Source organism: Ranitomeya variabilis, chromosome 2, assembly GCF_051348905.1.
Source record: "Ranitomeya variabilis isolate aRanVar5 chromosome 2, aRanVar5.hap1, whole genome shotgun sequence".
Taxonomy (NCBI): domain Eukaryota; kingdom Metazoa; phylum Chordata; class Amphibia; order Anura; family Dendrobatidae; genus Ranitomeya; species Ranitomeya variabilis.
In genome coordinates, this window is record NC_135233.1 from 426,102,098 (window position 1) to 426,125,647 (window position 23,550).

Here is a 23,550-nt window from a genome sequence, read left to right on the forward strand (position 1 = left end):
ACTTCATTACCCCTTCTCCCTGTAAATGATGGCTTGAAGGATAGTTGTGAACTATATAAGGAGACACTGCCTCTGTTCCAAGTGACTTTCCAGGATGGCAGCTTACGGGACCAAGGCCCCAGCTGGAAGAACATAGATCTGTTCCATTGACCATCGCTAAACCCTCAGAGACGTCTTGAAGAATCCAGGTTGGGATATTAAGGTCTCGTGACCACATACCTCACTGCACTCGGTTAGGCCGGTTTCACATTTGCGGTTGTGTCCGCAGCGTTTCTTCCGCAAATATCCGCATGCATTGTGTATTCCTATCTTTAACATTAGGGACGCATGCGTTTGCAATCGTTCGCGTTTTACCGCGTTTGACGCAGCATGCGTCACTTCGTCGTCTGCGGCTTTTTGCGGAAATGCAACATGTAGTAATTTTTGGAGGCGTCAATTTACCGCCTGGAGACGTATGCGGTCGATTGCGCAAGGAATGCGCCAAAAAAACCGCATTGCTGTCTATATGAAGGCATGCGTTCACAAGCAAATGCGTTTGCTTGCGTTTGTGAACGCATTCGTAACACCACAGAAAAACATGTCTAGACACTATTTAGTCACCCCCCACATACAAGGTGATAAAGGGAGGGAGTGGACATTTGCAGGTCACTACTCAGCAGACACTGAAGCAGACGAGACGCAGGCTACATCCTTGGAGGAAAACAAGACACTGAACAATGTGAGTACCGTATATCCTATCCAATGCCTTTATTTTCTGTCTCTACATGTCCTAATTTCTGCCATTTCTTTCTTTCTGCATGCATGCATCAGAATGTCTTCTTCTGATGAGGAGCAATGTCCTGGGCCTTCTGAAGTAGAACATGTCAGTGAGGGGAGTACTTGCCTCCTCAGATTGTTAAGTATTCACTGTCACATCTACACATATGACAATTTTAGTTTTTAATTTTAGAGCTCTACTTCTACTGCGGCTGAGACTGGGCAGGAGCAGCGGAGTCACGGTCGGGTGGCAAGTCGGCAGCGTGTATGTATACAAGGCTGTTTACTGTATCCTCACTTTAGTATTCTTGAATCTTCCTTTCTTTACTTTCCTCTTTCTTTACATTTTTCTTCTGGACTCCTTTTTTATCTTGACTTTCCTTATTCATGCCATTTCTCAGCCTCTGTTTTCTTTCTTTTCCTTATGTTAATGTATGCAACATTTAATGTCTTCATTTATGTTTTAGGTTCCAGAACGGGATGAGGACCTCATTGACAACGATATCCTCATCTCCCTGGTCCAGGAGCGAGTCCCATTGTGGGACACCTGGGTTCCACAGCACTCAAACAACGTGACGATCCGGCGCCTATGGAATGAGGTGGCCATAGCGATGTGGGATGGCTGGGACAACGCCCCGAATCGGGTCCGAAGTGCATTTGGTAATTATTGCAATGCAGTGTGAAGCAGCAGAGACCTTGGCCATGCTCACACAACTGTGTGTGATGAAAGAAACTCTCAGGAGTTTCTCTCATCACACACAGTTGTGTGAGCACGGCCAAGTCCTTTTTCTGACTTTTTTTTTTTTTTTTTACCAGTGGCCAAAGTGAAAACACGTTGGCGTTCGATGACGGACCGCTTCAACAAGGACCTGTGTCAAGAGAGCCGTGTTCCCAGTGGTTCAGGAGCAAGGATCAGAAAATACAAATACCATCGCGTTCTGGCATTTTTAAGACCGGTCCTTGTCCAGAGAACGTAAGTATTTTCCCCTTGCATTTGGTTGTATTGTATTGCCATAATCTGTATATTTCTTTTCCATAGGATTTTGCGTCTGGTTAATTCTTGGTATACATTTTCTTTTTTCTTTTTTCACAGCACATGGAGCACTACTGTTGGACCAGGTTCTGGAGCGGTCCTTCATCAGACAGCCACGGACCCGTCCCAGCCATCCAGCAGCGCTGCAGCAAGTGGGCCTGCCACACTAACTGGAGACCAGGAAGCTGGTCCATCAGGTGTTCCCCTTTCGCAGTCCTCTGCCACTGCCTCTTTTTTTTTGGGCTCCTCCCGGCAGCGGGCATCGGACAGGTCCCTCATGCCCGAGTTTTTGCACTTGAGCTCGGTTTTTCACGAAAGACTCAAGGCTTTGGGTGACCGAATGGATATTTCACTTAGCCATATGAATACACGTATCCAGGAGGACACCAAAAGCCTTGACCAAGTAAAAGCCGACCTCCAGAGGCCAGCACATCATTTTTTTAACCAAATTGAGCAGGGCATGTCGGAACACCTTACTCCTGATCTCCAGCTGAGTGTCATGCAGGCCTGCAATGCTGCTTACATGCAGGCTATGCAGCAGAGTCGGTATTTTCAGCAGACAGTGGCGGCATATCCACCTGTGCCTTCACTGTCATGATTATCCTCAATGCCGACCTCTGCTGCATACCACTGCACGGCCACCTCTATTCCTAGCAGTGCCGGACACCATTCAGCACCACCACCATGCCGAGTACAGTTGGACATCCCACCGCCACCACGACAACCGCTGCTCCTGCTTGGACCTCCTCCACTGACACCACGATGCAGCAGGACCCTGGCATGGCCTTCCGTACCGCCACCACCACGATGCAGCAGGACCCTGGCATGGCCTTCCGTACCACCACGATGCAGCAGGACCCTGGCATGGCTGCACGTTCTATGAGCGCTATGGACCCTGGCATGGCTGCACGTTCTACGAGCGCTATGGACTCTGGCATGGCTGCACGTTCTACGAGCGCTATGGACTCTGGCATGGCTGCACGTTCTACGAGCGCTATGGACTCTGGACTCTGGCATGGCTGCACGTTCTACGAGCGCTATGGACTCTGGCATGGCTGCACGTTCTACGAGCGCTATGGACTCTGGCATGGCTGCACGTTCTACGAGCGCTATGGACTCTGGCATGGCTGCACGTTCTACGAGCGCTATGGACTCTGGCATGGCTGCACGTTCTACGAGCGCTATGGACTCTGGCATGGCTGCACGTTCTACGAGCGCTATGGACTCTGGCATGGCTGCACGTTCTACGAGCGCTATGGACTCTGGCATGGCTGCACGTTCTACGAGCGCTATGGACTCTGGCATGGCTGCACGTTCTACGAGCGCTATGGACTCTGGCATGGCTGCACGTTCTACGAGCGCTATGGACTCTGGCATGGCTGCACGTTCTACGAGCGCTATGGACTCTGGCATGGCTGCACGTTCTACGAGCGCTATGGACTCTGGCATGGCTGCACGTTCTACGAGCGCTATGGACTCTGGCATGGCTGCACGTTCTACGAGCGCTATGGACTCTGGCATGGCTGCACGTTCTACGAGCGCTATGGACTCTGGCATGGCTGCACGTTCTACGAGCGCTATGGACTCTGGCATGGCTGCACGTTCTACGAGCGCTATGGACTCTGGCATGGCTGCACGTTCTACGAGCGCTATGGACTCTGGCATGGCTGCACGTTCTACGAGCGCTATGGACTCTGGCATGGCTGCACGTTCTACGAGCGCTATGGACTCTGGCATGGCTGCACATTCTACGAGCGCTATGGACTCTGGCATGGCTGCACGTTCTACGAGCGCTATGGACTCTGGCATGGCTGCACGTTCTACGAGCGCTATGGACTCTGGCATGGCTGCACGTTCTACGAGCGCTATGGACTCTGGCATGGCTGCACGTTCTACGAGCGCTATGGACTCTGGCATGGCTGCACGTTCTACGAGCGCTATGGACTCTGGCATGGCTGCACGTTCTACGAGCGCTATGGACTCTGGCATGGCTGCACGTTCTACGAGCGCTATGGACTCTGGCATGGCTGCACGTTCTACGAGCGCTATGGACTCTGGCATGGCTGCACGTTCTACGAGCGCTATGGACTCTGGCATGGCTGCACGTTCTACGAGCGCTATGGACTCTGGCATGGCTGCACGTTCTACGAGCGCTATGGACTCTGGCATGGCTGCACGTTCTACGAGCGCTATGGACTCTGGCATGGCTGCACGTTCTACGAGCGCTATGGACTCTGGCATGGCTGCACGTTCTACGAGCGCTATGGACTCTGGCATGGCTGCACGTTCTACGAGCGCTATGGACTCTGGCATGGCTGCACGTTCTACGAGCGCTATGGACTCTGGCATGGCTGCACGTTCTATGAGCGCTATGGACTCTGGCATGGCTGCACGTTCTACGAGCGCTATGGACTCTGGCATGGCTGCACGTTCTACGAGCGCTATGGACTCTGGCATGGCTGCACGTTCTACGAGCGCTATGGACTCTGGCATGGCTGCACGTTCTACGAGCGCTATGGACTCTGGCATGGCTGCACGTTCTACGAGCGCTATGGACTCTGGCATGGCTGCACGTTCTACAAGCGCTATGGACTCTGGCATGGCTGCACGTTCTACGAGCGCTATGGACTCTGGCATGGCTGCACGTTCTACGAGCGCTATGGACTGGCATGGCTGCACGTTCTACGAGCGCTATGGACTCTGGCATGGCTGCACGCTCTACGAGCGCTATGGACTCTGGCATGGCTGCACGCTCTACGAGCGCTATGGACTCTGGCATGGCTGCACGCTCTACGAGCGCTATGGACTCTGGCATGGCTGCACGCTCTACGAGCGCTATGGACTCTGGCATGGCTGCACGCTCTACGAGCACTATGGACTCTGGCATGGCTGCACGCTCTACGAGCACTATGGACTCTGGCATGGCTGCACGCTCTACGAGCACTATGGACTCTGGCATGGCTGCACGCTCTACGAGCACTATGGACTCTGGCATGGCTGCACGCTCTACGAGCACTATGGACTCTGGCATGGCTGCACGCTCTACGAGCACTATGGACTCTGGCATGGCTGCACGCTCTACGAGCACTATGGACTCTGGCATGGCTGCACGCTCTACGAGCGCTATGGACTCTGGCATGGCTGCACGCTCTACGAGCGCTATGGACTCTGGCATGGCTGCACGCTCTACGAGCGCTATGGACTCTGGCATGGCTGCACGCTCTACGAGCGCTATGGACTCTGGCATGGCTGCACGCTCTACGAGCGCTATGGACTCTGGCATGGCTGCACGCTCTACGAGCACTATGGACTCTGGCATGGCTGCACGCTCTACGAGCACTATGGACTCTGGCATGGCTGCACGCTCTACGAGCACTATGGACTCTGGCATGGCTGCACGCTCTACGAGCACTATGGACTCTGGCATGGCTGCACGCTCTACGAGCACTATGGACTCTGGCATGGCTGCACGCTCTACGAGCACTATGGACTCTGGCATGGCTGCACGTTCTACGAGCACTATGGACTCTGGCATGGCTGCACGCTCTACGAGCACTATGGACTCTGGCATGGCTGCACGCTCTACGAGCACTATGCACTCTGGCATGGCTGCACGCTCTACGAGCACTATGGACTCTGGCATGGCTGCACGCTCTACGAGCACTATGGACTCTGGCATGGCTGCACGCTCTACGAGCACTATGGACTCTGGCATGGCTGCACGCTCTACGAGCACTATGGACTCTGGCATGGCTGCACGCTCTACGAGCACTATGGACTCTGGCATGGCTGCACGCTCTACGAGCACTATGGACTCTGGCATGGCTGCACGCTCTACGAGCACTATGGACTCTGGCATGGCTGCACGCTCTACGAGCACTATGGACTCTGGCATGGCTGCACGCTCTACGAGCACTATGGACTCTGGCATGGCTGCACGCTCTACGAGCACTATGGACTCTGGCATGGCTGCACGCTCTACGAGCACTATGGACTCTGGCATGGCTGCACGCTCTACGAGCACTATGGACTCTGGCATGGCTGCACGTTCTACGAGCACTATGGACTCTGGCATGGCTGCACGCTCTACGAGCACTATGGACTGACACAGTACAGCCGGACCCTGACAGGTCACCCACCACGACCATGCCACGCCATATGAGCCCACCGAGGCTTCCCAGAACCCGGCAATCCCAAAAAACAAAACAAAAAAAAACAAAACAGAGGACTCTTAGCATTCCTCCCCCTTCACCTCCCAGTGTGTCTGTAATGTCAGGTTTGTCTCACCCTTCCAGTGCGTCTCAAGCCTCTCATGTGTCAAGCCCCATCCCCGAACTTCCAGACCCTTCTAGTTTCATTGCCCCTTCTCCTGCCACCTCTGCGTCGTCCACAGTTAGCCAGGCCTCAGTGCTTCACACCCCCCGTTTGCATCACTCTACCCCAAGCCGGCGCAGTTAAATAAATATTTTTGTTTTTTAAAAATAAAAACAATTTTTTTTTGGACAATTATGTTTGGTTTACTGTGTCTTTCGCCGCCGGCAACACACACCGTGCGCCAAATAAACTTCGCCACACACTTTATTTTTTGGCCACATCATATCTCCAGTAGTTAGCAAATAAAAGACTGCAGCTTTGTGTGTCTTTAGTATAGAGATATGAGGTGGGCCAAAATATTTGGGCCTGGTTATCTAGTTACCTCGATTTTTCTCCTGTAAAATATGTCACCATGCGCACCAAAATCGCAAATGCAGGAAAAAACGCTTGAAAACACGTACAAACCTGGCGTTTTTTTAACCGAATGCGTTTCCGCATGCGTCTAAAAAACGCCGCGTTTGTACGCGTTTTCAAGCGTTTTTCCTGCACTTGCGGATGCGGATTAAACGCTGCGGATTCGAACGCCAATGTGAAACTAGCCTTAGCTTCCTAAGCTTGTCATTACCTCTTCTCTGTGGGTGCCCGCCAAAAACGGGGTGCCCCTGGTTGGGGTAGTCAGCCCTGGAAGCTCTGAAGTCACAGCTGCTCTTATGACGGCAAGTCGTTTGGACCATCTTGGGTATTTTGCTGGGACTGTTCTATATGTTATTTGCCTGTTTTGTAGTTCAATAAATTATTGCCACACCGTGTTACCCACACCCTGTGTTGTCTGAGTAGTGTTATGCCCACGATAAACGGAGAGGGGGCTTTTAGTGGGATGATCCCTGATCCATGCGGTGTTGAGCCAGAGGACTAAAGCCCCAACCGACCCACGTGTCTCCACAGAAGCCTATGAGTAGACATTAACGTTTGATTGTGGAACTATCTCTTTAATATTTAGGAAGGTGTCCGCATACTAAGGCTATATTTACATTTAGATTAAATTGCTACTGAAAATACACAAGAGTACACAAGAGTTTGCAAGGAAAATCCTCACCAAAAAGTGTATTTTCAGCACAGGTTTGCTCAGGTTTCACCAGATTGCTGCTGGTCTCCGGAGGCATCCTTGCATGGATCCTTGACAGTCTCTGCACAGTGCAGCCTCCTGTTATGACGTCTCAAGTCACGTTATGACTTTTCCTACTTTTAGGAATAGCGTTTTTTTTTTTTTTTATGAATTTGGACTTTCCAATAGAGTTCTACGGGAAAAAAAATCTGCACCAAATTGACCAAATTGTTGAATTTGTCATCAATACCTGATCAGTGAGGATTCTACACCCAGCACCTCCGCTGATCAGCTGTCAGCAGGTCCCATATCAGCGGCTTGTACACAGTGAGCAGCGCCGGACCACACAGCTCCGTACACTGTATGGTGGCCGTTCAAGGTACTACAGCTCAGCTCCTATTGGAGTCAATGTGATCCAAACTGGTCACTACACGGTGTATGGAGCTGTGGAGTTCAGCCTCTAGTGCTTCGACTGCCGAGGGACCTTCAAAGAGCCGACCTATCTGTAGGCGATCCTACAAGAGACATTACATAATGCTGATGTGATTGATCATCTGAAGCCACTGCAGTGAATAGTATAATTGGCGCAGAACGTAGAACAACATTTATCATGTCCTAGAATACTAGGGTTGGAAGTTTGACGCCATTTTTGCACACTTCTTTCCATCCCCCACCACCATTCCTCCCTTTAATGTCAATGATGTGACGTATTCCATAGATGATGGTGACAGCGCCCATCACACAGACATGAGACGCGCCTGTAGCCTCACTGCGACAATGATCCTCTGTCTCCTTATAGCTTTCAATTCTATCACTTGTTATCTGAACCAGAAGCCGCAGACAGAGGGGAGACAGCGATGGGGGCTACTAACGAGACCAGCGCAGGGTCTTAGAAGCCATCTCCGGGGAGGGCTCGCTGCACAGACTTACCTCTGACACAAACACACACCTGTTCTGTGTCTGAAATAGGAACCGCCGGGAGATAAAAGCTGCAGGTTTGCAGAGTGGCATGAATGCTCCTCCGTCACGCTGAGGGCACGTCCTCATGTTCTTCTGATCCTGGACGATAACATCCATGTAAGTGGCTCTAATGATGGAGGTTATCAGCAGCTTTTATGGTGGCCACACTGGCTGACCATCCCATGCGCCAGATAGGCTGTCATACGTCTGTCCGGTCCGTAGACGCGGTGATTGACATATCCAACATGGAAATAGATCATGCCACGAACAGGGATGCCCAGTGCCAGCTCATCCAGGGAAAATCAAGTCCAAGCCAGCAGATCGCTGCTCCTATAAGAAGTTTATATATGCCATCTTTCCAGGAAAGGCCGAATAGATGGCACCAAAGTCACACGTGCAGGATCATATGAGGAACAGATGTATTTTTGCCATGGGTTGCGGCACAATCAAGTTAGAAAACTAAAAGCTAACACGTAATAATAGAAAAAAGTCAGCCAAAATCAGAGCACTGGTTTAAATGGCCGACCACCCTGTATCACGGCTGGACTCTCCGCTAACTGGAAGACTTAGGACAGTTTTCCCTTCCCATAGAAACATTGGGATGGAAGTTTACAGACAACGGAATAAAAATAACACAGATATAAAGGACATGGAGGCGGACGACCAGCACAGATATTGCTGGAGTTTGCCCTCAGCCACTTTTTTTATACAGTTCTTTCGGTCCATTCCTTCAGAACCTAATTTTGGCTTTTGTAAAAAACAAACTGCATCTATTAAAAAAGGGTTGTTCTTGTTGGGGGTAATATTCCAGGAAATATTAACTGTAGCAATACTTACTCTAGTGGTGACGCTGCATCATTCATCGAGGACATTTAGATGGTCGCAGAGATTCAAATAGATTCTTTCTAAATCAATAGTACAAGTCAATGTCAGAAACGATGTGATATATCGTATCAGACAAGTCTGCTCGTTTTTCCCACCTATAAGCTACTTACTCCCTTCATCCTGGCTCCCACACTCATCATTCACTTTGAAAAACTTGTAAGATCCGTCCTGCTCAAGGCAAGACTGGACCACTAGCTCACTGAGAGATCAGTTTACAGCCGAAGGTAGGAAGATCAGAGCAAAAAAAGAGGTAGACACACATATGGTGCTACTGTTGCTCTCTTGTGAGTGTTTTAACACCTGAGCTGCAGGTACAGCTACACTGCTCAGTACTGCTGTGCGATGTCCTCCCTAATGCTGCTTTCTACTAAGCATTTTATAATCCACCAGTGCTGGATTCACAGGTACACAGCTCAACATTGCTGAAAAAGGTCCTCAATGCTTCTCTTAAGTATTTATATATCACCTTAGTGCTGGATTCACAGCTATACTGCTCAGTACTACATAGAGAAAAGTCAGCAGGATTCTCGGTTGTGTTGGTGTGCTGTGTATGGGCGACATTATAGTAGTTAGTTTCTACCCACCAGCTCAGAGGAAACGGAAAGTTATAAATAAAGCTGGCAAAGGGGAAACTTGTGAAATAGTGTTATGCTTCAAGTACACGCAGGACAGCTTATTCTTAAGAGTCACCCAAAATGACGCGGTTTGTCTTGAAACTGTACTTGGGACTAAGTGACATTAATGGGTGCAAGAAATATAATATTGTGAACATGTTTGAAAAAAAAATTGACATGACCATCAAGCTCAGGGGTGAAGAAATAAATCATTAAAAAAGGTAAAGGGGGGAAACTGGATTAAATATGTGTGTTACATATGGGCTACGATGTGTAAAGTAGGCCATAAACATATAATTCTTCCTTTGTTGTACCGATGGTTTGTTTTGATAGGGAGGATAGTGGATACGAAAATATCTTCCAGAATACGGAGGTACGTGAGAGGTCTACCAATCTGACCACTTATCTAATCTATCTTGCCATCTGCTTACCTTTCAAAATGTGAAGGATTTTTTCACTATTAGTTGGAAATAATTGCACCCGGACAGAAGGGTGGTCAGGTAAGTAGAACAACAAGTGACTCTCGTTGTGAGAAAACTAATCAGGAAAGTAAACACAGAAGAGGTATCCCGGAAAATCATTGAATTTTCATGGCTTTGTCACAAGTGCCATACGAGGTTTGAGCAATAAAACACTCGCTACCACAGAAGAAAAAGGAGCCAGAGAGAAACATCTTTGGACAACGTGTTCCCAAAGAACTGCAGTGTGATACAAGCCGATGTGAATGGGGCCTGGGCTGGGCCACTGGAGGCCAGTGAAGACTAATTACTACCCTTTACTTCCACCACAAAAAAGTGTCAGGAGAAGCCTTCAGAGAGGCCGTGCTGAGCATGTTTGATTAGGGAGAAGGACCACGGCCAGAGGACGATTTTCCTCTGGGGCAGTTTAGGGAGCCCCCCTTTTGCTGGTACAGCTACTCTGTAGGAGTTCATTTTATTTCAGCCTCGGAAGAATGAGTGTCTTTTTTGCCTGCCAAGTACCGAGATGCTCTGTCGCCTCACAATCCTAACTCAGGGACCCTTTTCAGTTTTCCGTTGAAAAGCTTTAATAGCACTGGCGCTGTATATCCCTGGACTTTACAAGTGTACAAGTCTCGCTCGCGAGTGCTTTGATTCTAATGATGCGTGCTCACATGGGCAGAGCTGGCAGGAAATAGGCCTGGCCCTCGCGAAGGGCAAGATTAAAAGCCGCCAGAACAATGCGAAAATAAGTTGTTCACCTCCATTGTGAAGGGACCAGAGCAGTGCTGATAACTGGAATAATTCCGTTTCGATAAAGAACGCACAGAAATACATTCACGATGAGTCGGGCTCTATTTAGGTTTAATTAAAGGGAATAACCTGTCAAGACTTATTGACATATACAGGGTGGGCCATTTGTATGGATACACCTAAATAAAATGGGAATGGTTGGTGATATACACTAGTATATGGGAGGGGAAAAACTTTTCAAGTTGGGTGTGACTATGGCGGCCATTTTGAAGTCGGCCATTTTGGAATCAACTTTATTTTTTCCAATGGGAAGAGGGTCATGTGACACATCAAACATATTGAGAATTTTACAAGAAAAACAATGGTATGCTTGGTTTTAACGTAACTTTATTCTTCCATGAGTTATTTACAAGTTTATGACCACTTATAAAATGTGTTCAAAGTGCTGCCCATTGTGTTGGATTGTCAATGCAACCCTCTTCTCCCACTCTTGACACACGGATAGCAACACTGCTAAAGAAATGCTAGCACAGGCTTCCAGTATCCGTTGTTTCAGATGCTGCACATCTCGTATCTTAAAGGAAAAAGTCATAGTTACTCACCGATAACGGTGTTTCTCAGAGCCCATGACAGCACTACCAGAGAGAGGGGATCCGCCCTTCAGGGACAGGAAACCTACAGGATAAAAGGGCGGTACCTCTCCCCTGCATCAGTTTTGTTTACAGAGCATCGGAGGTCCTCCAGGTTAGTCACAACAATAAAAAATAAACAATTTTATCATATCGCTTAGCAAGTAAACACCGTGTCTATATGGAAAACCACTTCACACAAAATAATGTGCTCACCGCACACGTGATAAGGGGGGGGGAATAAGCAGGTGCTGTCATGGGCTCTGAGAAACACCGTTATCGGTGAGTAACTATGACTTTCTCAGTCGCCCATGACAGCACTACCAGAGAGAATTGCAGAGATATATTGGTTAGGGAGGGACCACAGCCTGCAGAACCCTTCTTCCGAAGGTTAAGTCAGATGAAGAGGCTAGGTCTAAGCGGTAGTGTCTGAAAAAGGTTGAAGGTGATGACCAGGTGGCCGCCTTACAAATTTGATCTAATGGTTCCTCTGACCTTTCGGCCCAGGAGGTCGCCATAGCCCTCGTAGAGTGGGCCTTCAGTCCCTGTGGAACGGCGTTTCCGGTGGATGAGTACGCCAAGGCTATTGCGTCTGTTACCCATCGAGCAATAGTGCCCTTAGAAGCTTTGAGTCCTTTTCTGGGCCCCTGAAAACACATAAAGAGAGACCCTTCCTTCCTATGCTGTTAGGTGATTTTAAGGTATTGGACTAGACACCTTTTCACATCTAGTGTGTGGAATTTCTCTTCTTTCTCATTTCTAGGGTTTGGACAGAAAGAAGGAAGGATTATTTCCTGAGACCTATGGAATGTGGAGACAACTTTTGGTAAATAGGCAGGGTCTGTTTTTAGTATAACCTTATCGTCCAGGATTTGTGTAAATGGAGGGTTTGCAGATAGGGCTTGGAGGTCACTTATCCTACGGGCCGATGTCAGTGCTATTAGTGAGAGAATCTTAAGGGGTAGAGATTCTAAAGGCTCGAACGGGGATTCTGTTAGGGCTGACAATACCAAGTTCAAATCCCAGGATGGTAATCTATTTATAGTTATGGGTTTAGACCTTGCAGCTGCTCTGACAAACCGCACTACCCAAGGGTTGGCTGCTATGTTTTCACAGTATAATGTTCCTAGAGCTGCTATTTGTACCTTTAAGGTACTTACTGAAAGGCCTAGGTCTAACCCTCATTGTAGAAATTCTAATATTTCAGCAACTGGAACCCCGTCCTGTAACCTTACCCCAGAAGAGGATAGGAATTTCTTCCAGGTTTTACCGTAGATTTTTGTGGTCACAGGTTTCCTACTTTTCATTAGAGTAGATACTAGTTTGTCAGAGAAACCTCTTTCCCTCAATAGTGACCTCTCAAATTCCACGCTGTCAGATGGAGATTCTCTGACTGAGGGTGGAACACCGGTCCCTGAGACAGAAGGTCCGGAAGATCCGGAAGAACCCAGGGATCGGTGATCGATAGCATCCTCGGCCATGAGAACCAGGCTCTCTTGGGCTATTAGGATGAGTCTGGATCTGTCCTGCCTGATCTTCCGTAGGACTGCTGGAATGAGAATAGTGGGGGAAAAAGCATACGCAAGTGCTTGTGTCCAGGGAATTGTGAATGCATCCACTGCCTGAGGGTTCCCCCTGGAATCTAGGGAGCAGAAGGCTTCCACCTTCCTGTTGTGAAGATTGGCAAAGAGGTCTATCACGGGGATTCCCCATAGATCTGTGATTTTGTTGAAGATCCCCTGATTTAGAGACCACTCTCCCTGTTTTAATTGGGTACGACTCAAGAAGTCCGCTTTCTGGTTTTCTACCCCCTTTATGTGTAGGGCCGATAGGGAAAGAAAGTTGTTTTGAACCAAGCTGAACATTTCGGAGGTGGTTCTCATTAATGTTTGGGATCTGGTTCCCCCCTGGTGGTTTAAGTAAGACACCACTACTCTGTTGTCCGAGAATACTCGGACATGATGTCCTTGTAGCTCATCTAGAAAGTACAGTAACGCATGATTTACCGCTCTCAGTTCTTTTTGATTTGCGGAAGACTGGAGCTCCTGATTTGTCCATAACCCCTGAGCGATTCTGTTGTCCAGGTGAGCCCCCCACCCTGTGGGACTTGCGTCTGTAGTGACTATCTGAGACGCCTCTATCACCCAGGGAACCCCTTTTGATAAGTTGCTGGGATCTAACCACCAAGCTAGGGAACGAATAGTAGGCAAATCTAGAGTCATGCGACCCTCTAACCGCCCTCCCAGTAGTTTCTGGTTTCTTAAAACGTCCCACTGGAGGGGTCTTTGTGTGGAGCTGTGCCCACTGAACTGCTGGAAGACAAGCAGAGGGACCCCAGTAATGACATCGCCTTCCTTAGGGTCATGGTAGGGTTTGCACGTGCTTCTGACACTAAGTGGATTATTTATTTTTTTTTCTCGTGTGGAAGGAGACACATTTGAGAATTTGAGTCCAAGGTGAGACCCAAAAATTCCTGAACCCTGGCTGGTTCCAGCTTCGACTTTAGGAGGTTCACTAACCACCCCAATTTTTTTTAAATGTCTGACTCTGTCGCGTTGCAATTGATATGCCAAAGGGAAGAGCCTTGTATTGGTATTCCCTTGTCTGTCCTTTCATGACTACCGCCAGTCTGAGGAATTTCTGAGAAGACTTGTCGATGGGGACGTGATAATACGCGTCGCTGAGATCTAGAGCTATCATAAAAAACAGTTTGGAAACAGATTTTTTATCGTTGGCTTTATTGACTCTATTTTGAATCTCTGTTTTTTTACAGAGGTATTCAACTTCCGTAGGTTTATTATGGTCCGGAAGGTTCCGTCTGGTTTGGGCACCAGGAACAATGGAGAGTAAAATCCCTTCCCCCTCTCCAGAGGGGGGACCTCTTGGATGACAGATTTGTTTAGCAGTTTTACGATTTCTAGCTCCAGAGCCTCTTGTTGTAGGGGAGACGACCTCAGCGGTGTTACCACATAGTTCCTTTGGGGTAAGGATAGAAAGTTTATGTGAAGCTCTTCTCGTATTAAATTTAAAATCCAAGGGCTGGTCGAAATTTTCTCTCAGGCCGGGAGGAATTGAGATAACCTCCCTCCTACCCTGGGAGAGATGTCACTTGCAGGGGGGGGGTTTCTATCGCGAGGGGAGTTATCAAAAAGGAACCCTCTATCCTTCCTTCTCCCGTCATCCCATCGGGTTTGTTCTCTTGGCGGTCTCCTTTTAAAAAATTTCCTATTCCGAAAGGGCCGCTTATTATATGTTGGGGCCAGGATGGGAAAACCTTTCTTTTTATCACCCGCTTTTTGCAGAATATCATCCAGAGTTTCTCCAAAAAGAAACTTGCCCTCACACGGGATGGAGCAAAGTTTCTGCTTAGTTTGTAAGTCCCCTGGCCAGGTTTTTAGCCATAAGGTTCTACGCGCTGCATTTGAAAGGGCTGCAGATTTAGATGTCAATTTAATTGAGTCAGCCGAAGAGTCCGCTAAGAACGCCGTAGCTCCTCTAATCATAGGGATAGACTCTAAGATTTTATTTCTGGGGACCCCATCTCTGAGCTGTTTCTCTAGGTTATCGACCCAGATCATTAGAGACCGTGACGTGCAAGCTGCCGCTATGGTAGGCCTTAAGCATCCTCCTGCTGACTCCCAGGCCCCTTTGAGAAAGGTATCTGCTCTCTTATCGAGAGGATCTTTCAGGGTTCCCATGTCCTCGAACGGTAAGGCAAACTTTTTTGAGGCTTTAGCCACTGCAACGTCTAGTTTGGGGGCTTTATCCCATGAGACAGAAGCCTCATCTTCAAAGGGGTATTTCCTTTTAATAGAGGGGACCGATGCGTTTTTCCTTTCCGGTTTCTCCCATTCCTTTTTAATTAACGCTTGTATATTTTCATTAAGGGGGAATACTATACGCTTTCTCCGGGATAGTCCCCCAAACATAATGTCCTGGACAGTTTTGTCAGAACGGGGGTCCAGAACCCCCATTGTTGATCTTACCGCCTTAACAAGGCCATCAACCTCCTCTAGGGGGAAACAATGACGACCTCCACTCTCGTTATCCGAAGAAGAGCATGAGGAGTCATGCGTATCTGAGCTCTTACTCTCAGAGTAGGAAGGGTCGGAACCCACCAGGGGAATAGGTTGTTTCCTAGCAATCTTTCTACTTTTAAGGGAATTAAACATAGTCTCGACTTCCGATTTAATTACTGATCGTAATTCGGAGGCGAAGTTTGGGGTCTCCTCACAGAGGACTCGTTCTATACAAGAGTCACATAGCTTTTTATCCCACGTTTGTGACAAAGCTTTTCCACATAAGGGGCAGGTTCTATGCTTCATCTTCCCCGTTCTCTTTCTTGCCGGTTCTGGAGGAGGGGGTCGCCTGAGAAGCATCCGTGGGTGGCAGCTGATTTACCACGCTGGAATTTTTACTGCGCTGGGTGGAACGGCTATCAGACCGAGAGCTTCGGTTGCCTGCAGAAATCCGTTTCTCCTGGACGTCCGATTTCTGCCGACGGCGTTGCTGCTGCTGCTGCTGCGGTGGCGGCGGTTGGAGCTGCTGATCGCTGTCCTCCATGGTATTACCGTGGAACAGCCTGCAGCAAGGAGCCTCCATGCATCTTCCCATATAAACGCCGTTTATCCCCTCCACCTGTGGCTGCCGGAAAGAGGAAGCGTCCCTTTTTTTTTTTTTCCTACTGCGCATGCCCACAGCCACGCCATCTTGGAATTCGGCGTTCTCGCAGCATGATGAAGCCCCAGGCTCCCATCGGAGCGGCGGCTGCGCTTCCCCCCGCACACACTTCCGGACCCATCGGTAGTGGCTGTGGCGGCTTCGGATACCGGACCAGCCGTAGCAGGGGCGTCGGACTGGCCGGCCCCGGGTCCTCGTCGGTCATCTTCAACAGGTACCGTCCAAAGAGGTTCCCCGTCAGGGACAGGAAACCAAACTGATGCAGGGGAGAGGTACCGCCCTTTTATCCTGTAGGTTTCCTGTCCCTGAAGGGCGGATCCCCTCTCTCTGGTAGTGCTGTCATGGGCGACTGAGAAATAGACAATTGCCTTCAGATGACCCCAACCCCAAAGATAAAAGTCTAAGGGGGTCAGATCGGGAGACCTTGGTGGTCATTCAACTGGCCCACAATGACCAATCCACTTTCCAGGAAACTGTTCCCCCTCATCAGAACACCTCTGTCCTTCTCCAGTTTCTTCCAGTCTCCTTGGCCCCTTCCTCCCACATGCCCCGGCCCATCCATCCCACATGCCCCGGCCCATCCATCCCACATGCCCCGGCCCATCCATCCCACATGTCCCGGCCCCTTCCTCCCACGCACAGGCCCCTCCATCCCACAGTCCCCGGCCCCTCCATCCCACGCTCCCCGGCCCCTCCGTCCCCGGCCCCTCCCTCCCACACTCCCCGACCCCTTCCTCTCATGCTCCGTGGCCCCTCCCTCCCACGCTCCCTGGCCCCTCCCTCCCACGCTCCAGATAATTCTAGGGAAGAGTCAGTATCCCACTATACAGATGATTATCTGGGTAGCCAGAGCTGCCAAAACCCTTGCTTTCATTCACATTTTAATCCAACATTTACAGGGGCCTTTTGGCTCAAAACCTGATATCAATAGCCAGCTCTGTGACGTAAGGTCTGCACTGTGGAAAAACACCGATAAATTTTCAATGACTTTCATCGTCAAAGAGTTGCCTGTACTTGACACTCTCCAAACACAGATAAATCGGTTTGTTTTATGTCCTTACGGCTTTGGGACAGAAAAGTATCATGTGAATAACAAGATTAGTACCGTTCATGACTCAGATCTTCTCGAATGTCCAAGACCAGAGCTTTTATGTGCCGTATCTTATTCTTCAGTTGTAAAGGAGACGGGATGGGGGGGCAAAAACAAACCACAGGGTGTAAAAGGTCCCCGATATTTAGTCATTGTATATCTGTGACATAGGCACACAGAAACTCCTCACAGTCATGTCGATGGTGGCCCCCCATCCTTACATACCTGCCTTGTTTTACCTCTAAACCCAAAGCCCCAGGTGTAGCTTTTAAGATCAGAGAGAAGAGCAAACTCAGGTTCTGAAAGACTGTACATCTGATAGGATCGCCCGGGGCGGCCTGGAGCCTTCTGAATGTGACTGCAGAGACTGAGTATTGTAGCTTTATTACAATTACCTGTAATCTCCCTGCCAGATAATGGTGTTAACAAGAGCTTGCTCCACACAATGGGACAGCTGGGGACAGGCTCCTAGCACTTGGGGAAAGAAGCACGCTTTGAAGAAAAATAAAAGCTAAAAAGACTACAAGAATAAAAATAATAAAAAAAAAAAAACATCTCTTGGCAAACAGGATTTTTTTTCTGTAGTGTTCTTGCAAAGTAAACTTTGAGATTTGCAAGCGTTGATGACAGGGATCGGGCTAAACTGTGTGTTATGATAATAAAGTCCTTTAATGATGACAAATGGGGCTGAGCTCAAAGAGGCTGAAATGATAGTGGCATACCCTGGGAAAACTTCAGAGAAGAGGGCCTGCCTGAGACATGTTCACTGGGAGAACAAAGGCGAAGAAGGGCGCAGATAAGAGTGTTTACAGGAGAGAGAGAGCCTGTGAGTGCCATGAACTGTCTACTGGTCTACACCATGGACCAACTGAGTAGCCACAAGACTTCCATGTATTCGTCCTTTATCTGAATTGCCACCATATAATTTTGTAGGTCATATCTGACTGTGGTTTTGCTGAGGCAAAATGAGTTTAACATTGATCCAAAGCCAAAACTGGATCAGTATTAGAGATGAGCAGATCGATTTGTGCAACCACGGTCCAGCTCGGTACTCTTTGGCCGGGGACCGGAACTACGCAAATTTCATGAGTTTCTGGGTTATTTGATGTACCAGTTTGGCAAGACATCATCTTTGAGGCGCACTTGTGATGTCTCGGCACTCTGGCAAATCTTAAGCCAAGCCTTGGATCCTAGAGTAAGCTCCTGTCCAAGGCCGAAGAGAACCGACCTGGTCCATAGACCAAAGCGATCCACTCATCTATAATCAGCATCACAATTTTGGTACTCCAGGCAAACCTCGAGGATTTGTCAGCTCTCCCTGATTAAAGGTTAATATGATGAGATATGTGATCTACAATATCTGGAATCATCTGCCTTTCATCTGCTTAGGTTTCTCTCTAGTAACAGGTAGATAATGGTAAAAATATTTTAATTGCTCAGGACCTTCATGCAAAAAAAACAAACAAAAACCTTGCAATGTCTTCTCTGTAGAGTCCATGATTTTGCTTCTTGCCACCTCTCTGGAGTCTGTGGTTTTGTTTCTTCACCAATTGGCAATGATTTCTATATAGGAAGAGATACCAACATTGACTCCAGTGTCCTGTCCCAAGTGGTCTGAATCACTGGGGCTTGAGGGGTTGTAATGAGCAGGACGTGGTTTCGATGAGGGCCAGGTCTTCTCTCATCTGCTGTGCGACATTGTGCAACTTTAAAGGAATCCATTATAAGATTTCATCCACTTGACGGACCATACAAGAGCTGAAGAAGAACCTGGATGGGCCTTACTCTACTCCATCAGCCTTTTGGCCAGTGGAAAGCACCAACCATGACCACGCGTCGCAGTGATGTGTTTTCTTCTTTATTTTGCAGTGGGATGCACACTGGGAATTAGGGAGCCCATAAATGACAAATGTTGCCCGAACCCCTTATTTCAGCAAGACCTGCCAATTATTCAGTGTGTAAGGTCACCGACTTCTCCCTCAATGACAGGTGTTGGGGTAAACAAGAACCAGGATTTTTTAGCCCAAATCAAGTGTATGTGTGTGAAGCTAGGTCATTGGGTTGCCATCTTAAAAGTGTAACCATCAAAAGAGATATATCACAAGCTTAGTTTGGTGGATGTCTGGGCACTGAGACCCTTACCAATTGCTAAATTGAACATTGGCTTACCAAAAAGCCTATGAAGTCCGTCTTTAGATTCAGGAGAGTGGCACTTTTCTTTATTTTAGTGATTGAGGGGGGTCTTGGCACCCAGATCACCATAGATCCAAACTTCTGACATAACACTATGAAAAGATTCAATGACAAAGCGACCTCTAGATGAAAAGTTCAAGATACACCCATTGTGACATTACTTTTATCTAAATCAATAGGGCTGAATTGCACTACTGGGCCCAGGAGTGTCGTGGTATTCTGTGGATCTAACATTACCCTATCACAAAGCTCTCCATAGTGCGGCCCCCTTACATCTCCTCCCTCATTTCTGTCTATTGGCCTAACCAACCTCTGCGCTCTGCAAATGACTTTCGACTAACCTCTGCACTAATCCGTACCTCCCACTCCCGACTCCAAGACTTCTCCAGTGCTGCGCCAATCCTCTGGAATGCTCTAACCCAAGAACTGAAATATCCTGCATGTCTATTGCTCCATTCCCTGACAGCAAGCAAGCTTGAATGGTAACATATCATTCATTCTTTGAACTGAAATATCCTGCATGTCTATTGCTCCATTCCCTGACAGCAAGCAAGCTTGAATGGTAACATATCATTCATTCTTTGAACTGAAATATCCTGCATGTCTATTGCTCCATTCCCTGACAGCAAGCAAGCTTGAATGGTAACATATCATTCATTCTTTGAACTGAAATATCCTGCATGTCTATTGCTCCATTCCCTGACAGCAAGCAAGCTTGAATGGTAACATATCATTCATTCTTTGAACTGAAATATCCTGCATGTCTATTGCTCCATTCCCTGACAGCAAGCAAGCTTGAATGGTAACATATCATTCATTCTTTGAACTGAAATATCCTGCATGTCTATTGCTCCATTCCCTGACAGCAAGCAAGCTTGAATGGTAACATATCATTCATTCTTTGAACTGAAATATCCTGCATGTCTATTGCTCCATTCCCTGACAGCAAGCAAGCTTGAATGGTAACATATCATTCATTCTTTGAACTGAAATATCCTGCATGTCTATTGCTCCATTCCCTGACAGCAAGCAAGCTTGAATGGTAACATATCATTCATTCTTTGAACTGAAATATCCTGCATGTCTATTGCTCCATTCCCTGACAGCAAGCAAGCTTGAATGGTAACATATCATTCATTCTTTGAACTGAAATATCCTGCATGTCTATTGCTCCATTCCCTGACAGCAAGCAAGCTTGAATGGTAACATATCATTCATTCTTTGAACTGAAATATCCTGCATGTCTATTGCTCCATTCCCTGACAGCAAGCAAGCTTGAATGGTATCAGAGTCCTTCTACCTTCAGCATTGATTCCTGCTTATATCTATATTTGTTAGCCAGCTTGTTATGCAATTGTTTTTGTTTCTAGATATTTAATTCTCTTCTGCTTGTCCTTATGCCAAGAGTTCGCATAACTGTTTTTCAAAGGGGTTTATGATCCATGTAGACCTGGACATTTGTTTATCTGATCACTACATTTATTGTGCCCTGCTGTCTCAATTGAGTTAGATTGATTGGTAACGAGAGGGGGGAAGACCAAAAAAAAAAAAAAAAGTGAGATCTAAGAGCTGGCCACCTATAAATGTAGATATAGCTTGGGGAAGCATTCATGCAGGGGGCATTCGTGCACTATTATTCGTGTACATTTTTTTTTTCAAAGTATTCAGCAGTTATAACATGGCAGTTAGACAGGGCAGGAGACGGGTAAGACAATCAAAATCTATTCCCTATTCAGTTGGCACACAGCAAATACTCACCATATGTATTTGTATAATCTATATCATGGCTGCTGCTTTCACACACAATCACCGCCCTTGCATCAACTCTTTACACTCCATCCATATTGGCCCCTCTGTCCTGGCCTCTCCTATGTATAGCACTCATGCTCTGTTCACATTGCTTAACAGTACAGATCCATTCAGTCCCACCATCCAACACAAGAGACGCTCTCACAAATCACTTAACCATCTGCTCACTCTTTCTATCCTCCTTCTCCTAGTTGCTGGAGACATCTCTCCGAACCCCGGCCCCCCATGTTATAGCCAGTCAAACCTCCCAACTGCTACACCCAGAAACCCCTCTAACCTTATTAATATTCCATGCATGCCTTCTGTCTCTTTCAATTGTGCTCTTTGGAATTCTCGCTCTGTGTGTAATAAACTCTCCTTCATTCATGACTTCTTCCTTTCTAACTCTCTTAATCTCCTGGCTCTTACTGAAACCTGGATCCAGCAGTCAGACACCACCGCTGCTGCTGCTCTCTCATTTGGTGGACTACACTTTTCTCATACCCCAAGATCAGACAACAGAGCAGGTGGAGGCGTTGGTCTGCTCCTTTCACCCAAATGTACCTTCCAAGTTATCCCCCAAGTACCCTCACTTGTATTCCCTTCCTTTGAGGTCCATGCTGTCAGATTCTACGTCCCCTTCTCCATGCGAGTGGCGGTGGTGTATCGTCCTCCCGGCCCCTCTCACCAGTTCCTGGATCATTTTGCCACATGGCTTCCACACTTTCTCTCTTATGACACCCCCACCCTCATCATGGGTGATTTCAATATCCCAATTGCTTCTCCCCTCTCCCCATCTGCTTCTCACCTTTTATCTCTAACCTCCTCTTTCGGCCTCTCGCAGCATACTAACTCTCCAACACATGATGGAAACTCCCTTGATTTGGTCTTCTCCCGGCTTTGCTCACTGGATGATTTCACAAACTCCCCTCTCCCGCTCTCTGACCACAACCTTCTTTCATTCTCTATCAAGAACTGCCATCCCGCTCAGGTCATCCCCACTTTCCACACTTATAGAAACATACAGGCCATTAACACCCAGAAACTTATGAAGAACTTGCAGTCTTCATTGGCCCCAATCTCCTCCATCTCTTGTCCTGATTCTGCTCTGAAGCATTACAATGAAACCCTGCAAAGTGCCCTGGAAGAAGCTGCACCTCCTATACATAGAACAACTCGGCACAGACGGCGACAACCGTGGCACACGCTGCAAACACGTTTCCTGCAGCGGTGCTCCAGGTGCGCCGAACGTCTGTGGAGAAAATCTAATCTGCCCGAAGATTTCATCCATTATAAGTTCATGTTAAAAACATACAACTCTGCCCTTCACCTCTCCAAACAAACCTATTTCAACACCCTCATCACCTCGCTGTCCAATAACCCTAAACGTCTCTTTGACACTTTCCGGTCCCTACTCAACCCAAGAGAGCAGGCCCCAACCACAGATCTCCACGCTGACGATCTGGCCAATTACTTCAAAGAAAAAATTGACCACATTCGACAGGAAATCATTTCCCAATCTCTTCATACCAAGCACTGTCCTCCCTCCCCCACTGCATCTAGTTCACTCTCTGACTTTGAACCAGTTACAGAAGAAGTAAGCAGGCTCCTTGCATCTTCTCGCCCGACCACTTGCACCAGCGACCCCATTCCGTCGCATCTCCTCCAGTCCCTTTCCCCGGCTGTCACCTCTCACCTAACAAAAATATTCAACCTTTCCCTCACTTCCGGTATTTTTCCCTCCTCATTTAAGCATGCCATCATACATCCACTACTTAAAAAGCCCTCCCTCGATCAAAATTGTGCCGCTAATTATAGACCTGTCTCTAATCTTCCCTTCATCTCTAAACTCCTGGAACGCCTGGTCCACTCCCGTCTTACCCGCTATCTCTCAGATAATTCTCTTCTCGACCCTCTTCAATCTGGTTTCCGCTCTTTACACTCTACTGAAACTGCCCTCACTAAAGTCTCTAATGACCTACTAACAGCTAAATCTAATGGTCACTATTCCATGCTAATTCTCTTGGATCTCTCCGCAGCATTCGACACTGTGGATCATCAGCTCCTCCTCACTATGCTCCGCTCCATCGGCCTCAAGGACACCGTTCTCTCTTGGTTCTCCTCCTATCTCTCTGGCCGATCCTTCACTGTTTGTTTTGCTGGTTCCTCCTCCTCTCACCTTCCCCTTACTGTTGGGGTTCCTCAAGGATCAGTCCTAGGCCCCCTCCTCTTCTCTTTGTATACTGCCCCTATTGGACAAACAATCAGTAGATTTGGTTTCCAGTACCATCT

The 23,550-nt window shown here is 48.0% G+C and overlaps 2 protein-coding genes across 4 annotated transcripts in view; one reads left to right on the plus strand and one right to left on the minus strand.

The window, feature by feature from the left end:
* Nucleotides 1–23,550, minus strand: part of CSTPP1 (centriolar satellite-associated tubulin polyglutamylase complex regulator 1) — a 111,759-nt gene that overhangs the window by 65,593 nt on the left and 22,616 nt on the right. The gene's annotated exons all lie outside the window — the stretch shown is intronic.
* On the plus strand, nucleotides 602–2,478 carry LOC143809542 (uncharacterized). Its single transcript, XM_077292599.1, has 2 exons — nucleotides 602–1,729; nucleotides 1,850–2,478. Exons 1-2 carry the CDS (start codon nucleotides 1,602–1,604, stop codon nucleotides 2,385–2,387), a joined length of 666 nt encoding a protein of 221 aa, XP_077148714.1. The 5' UTR covers nucleotides 602–1,601; the 3' UTR covers nucleotides 2,388–2,478.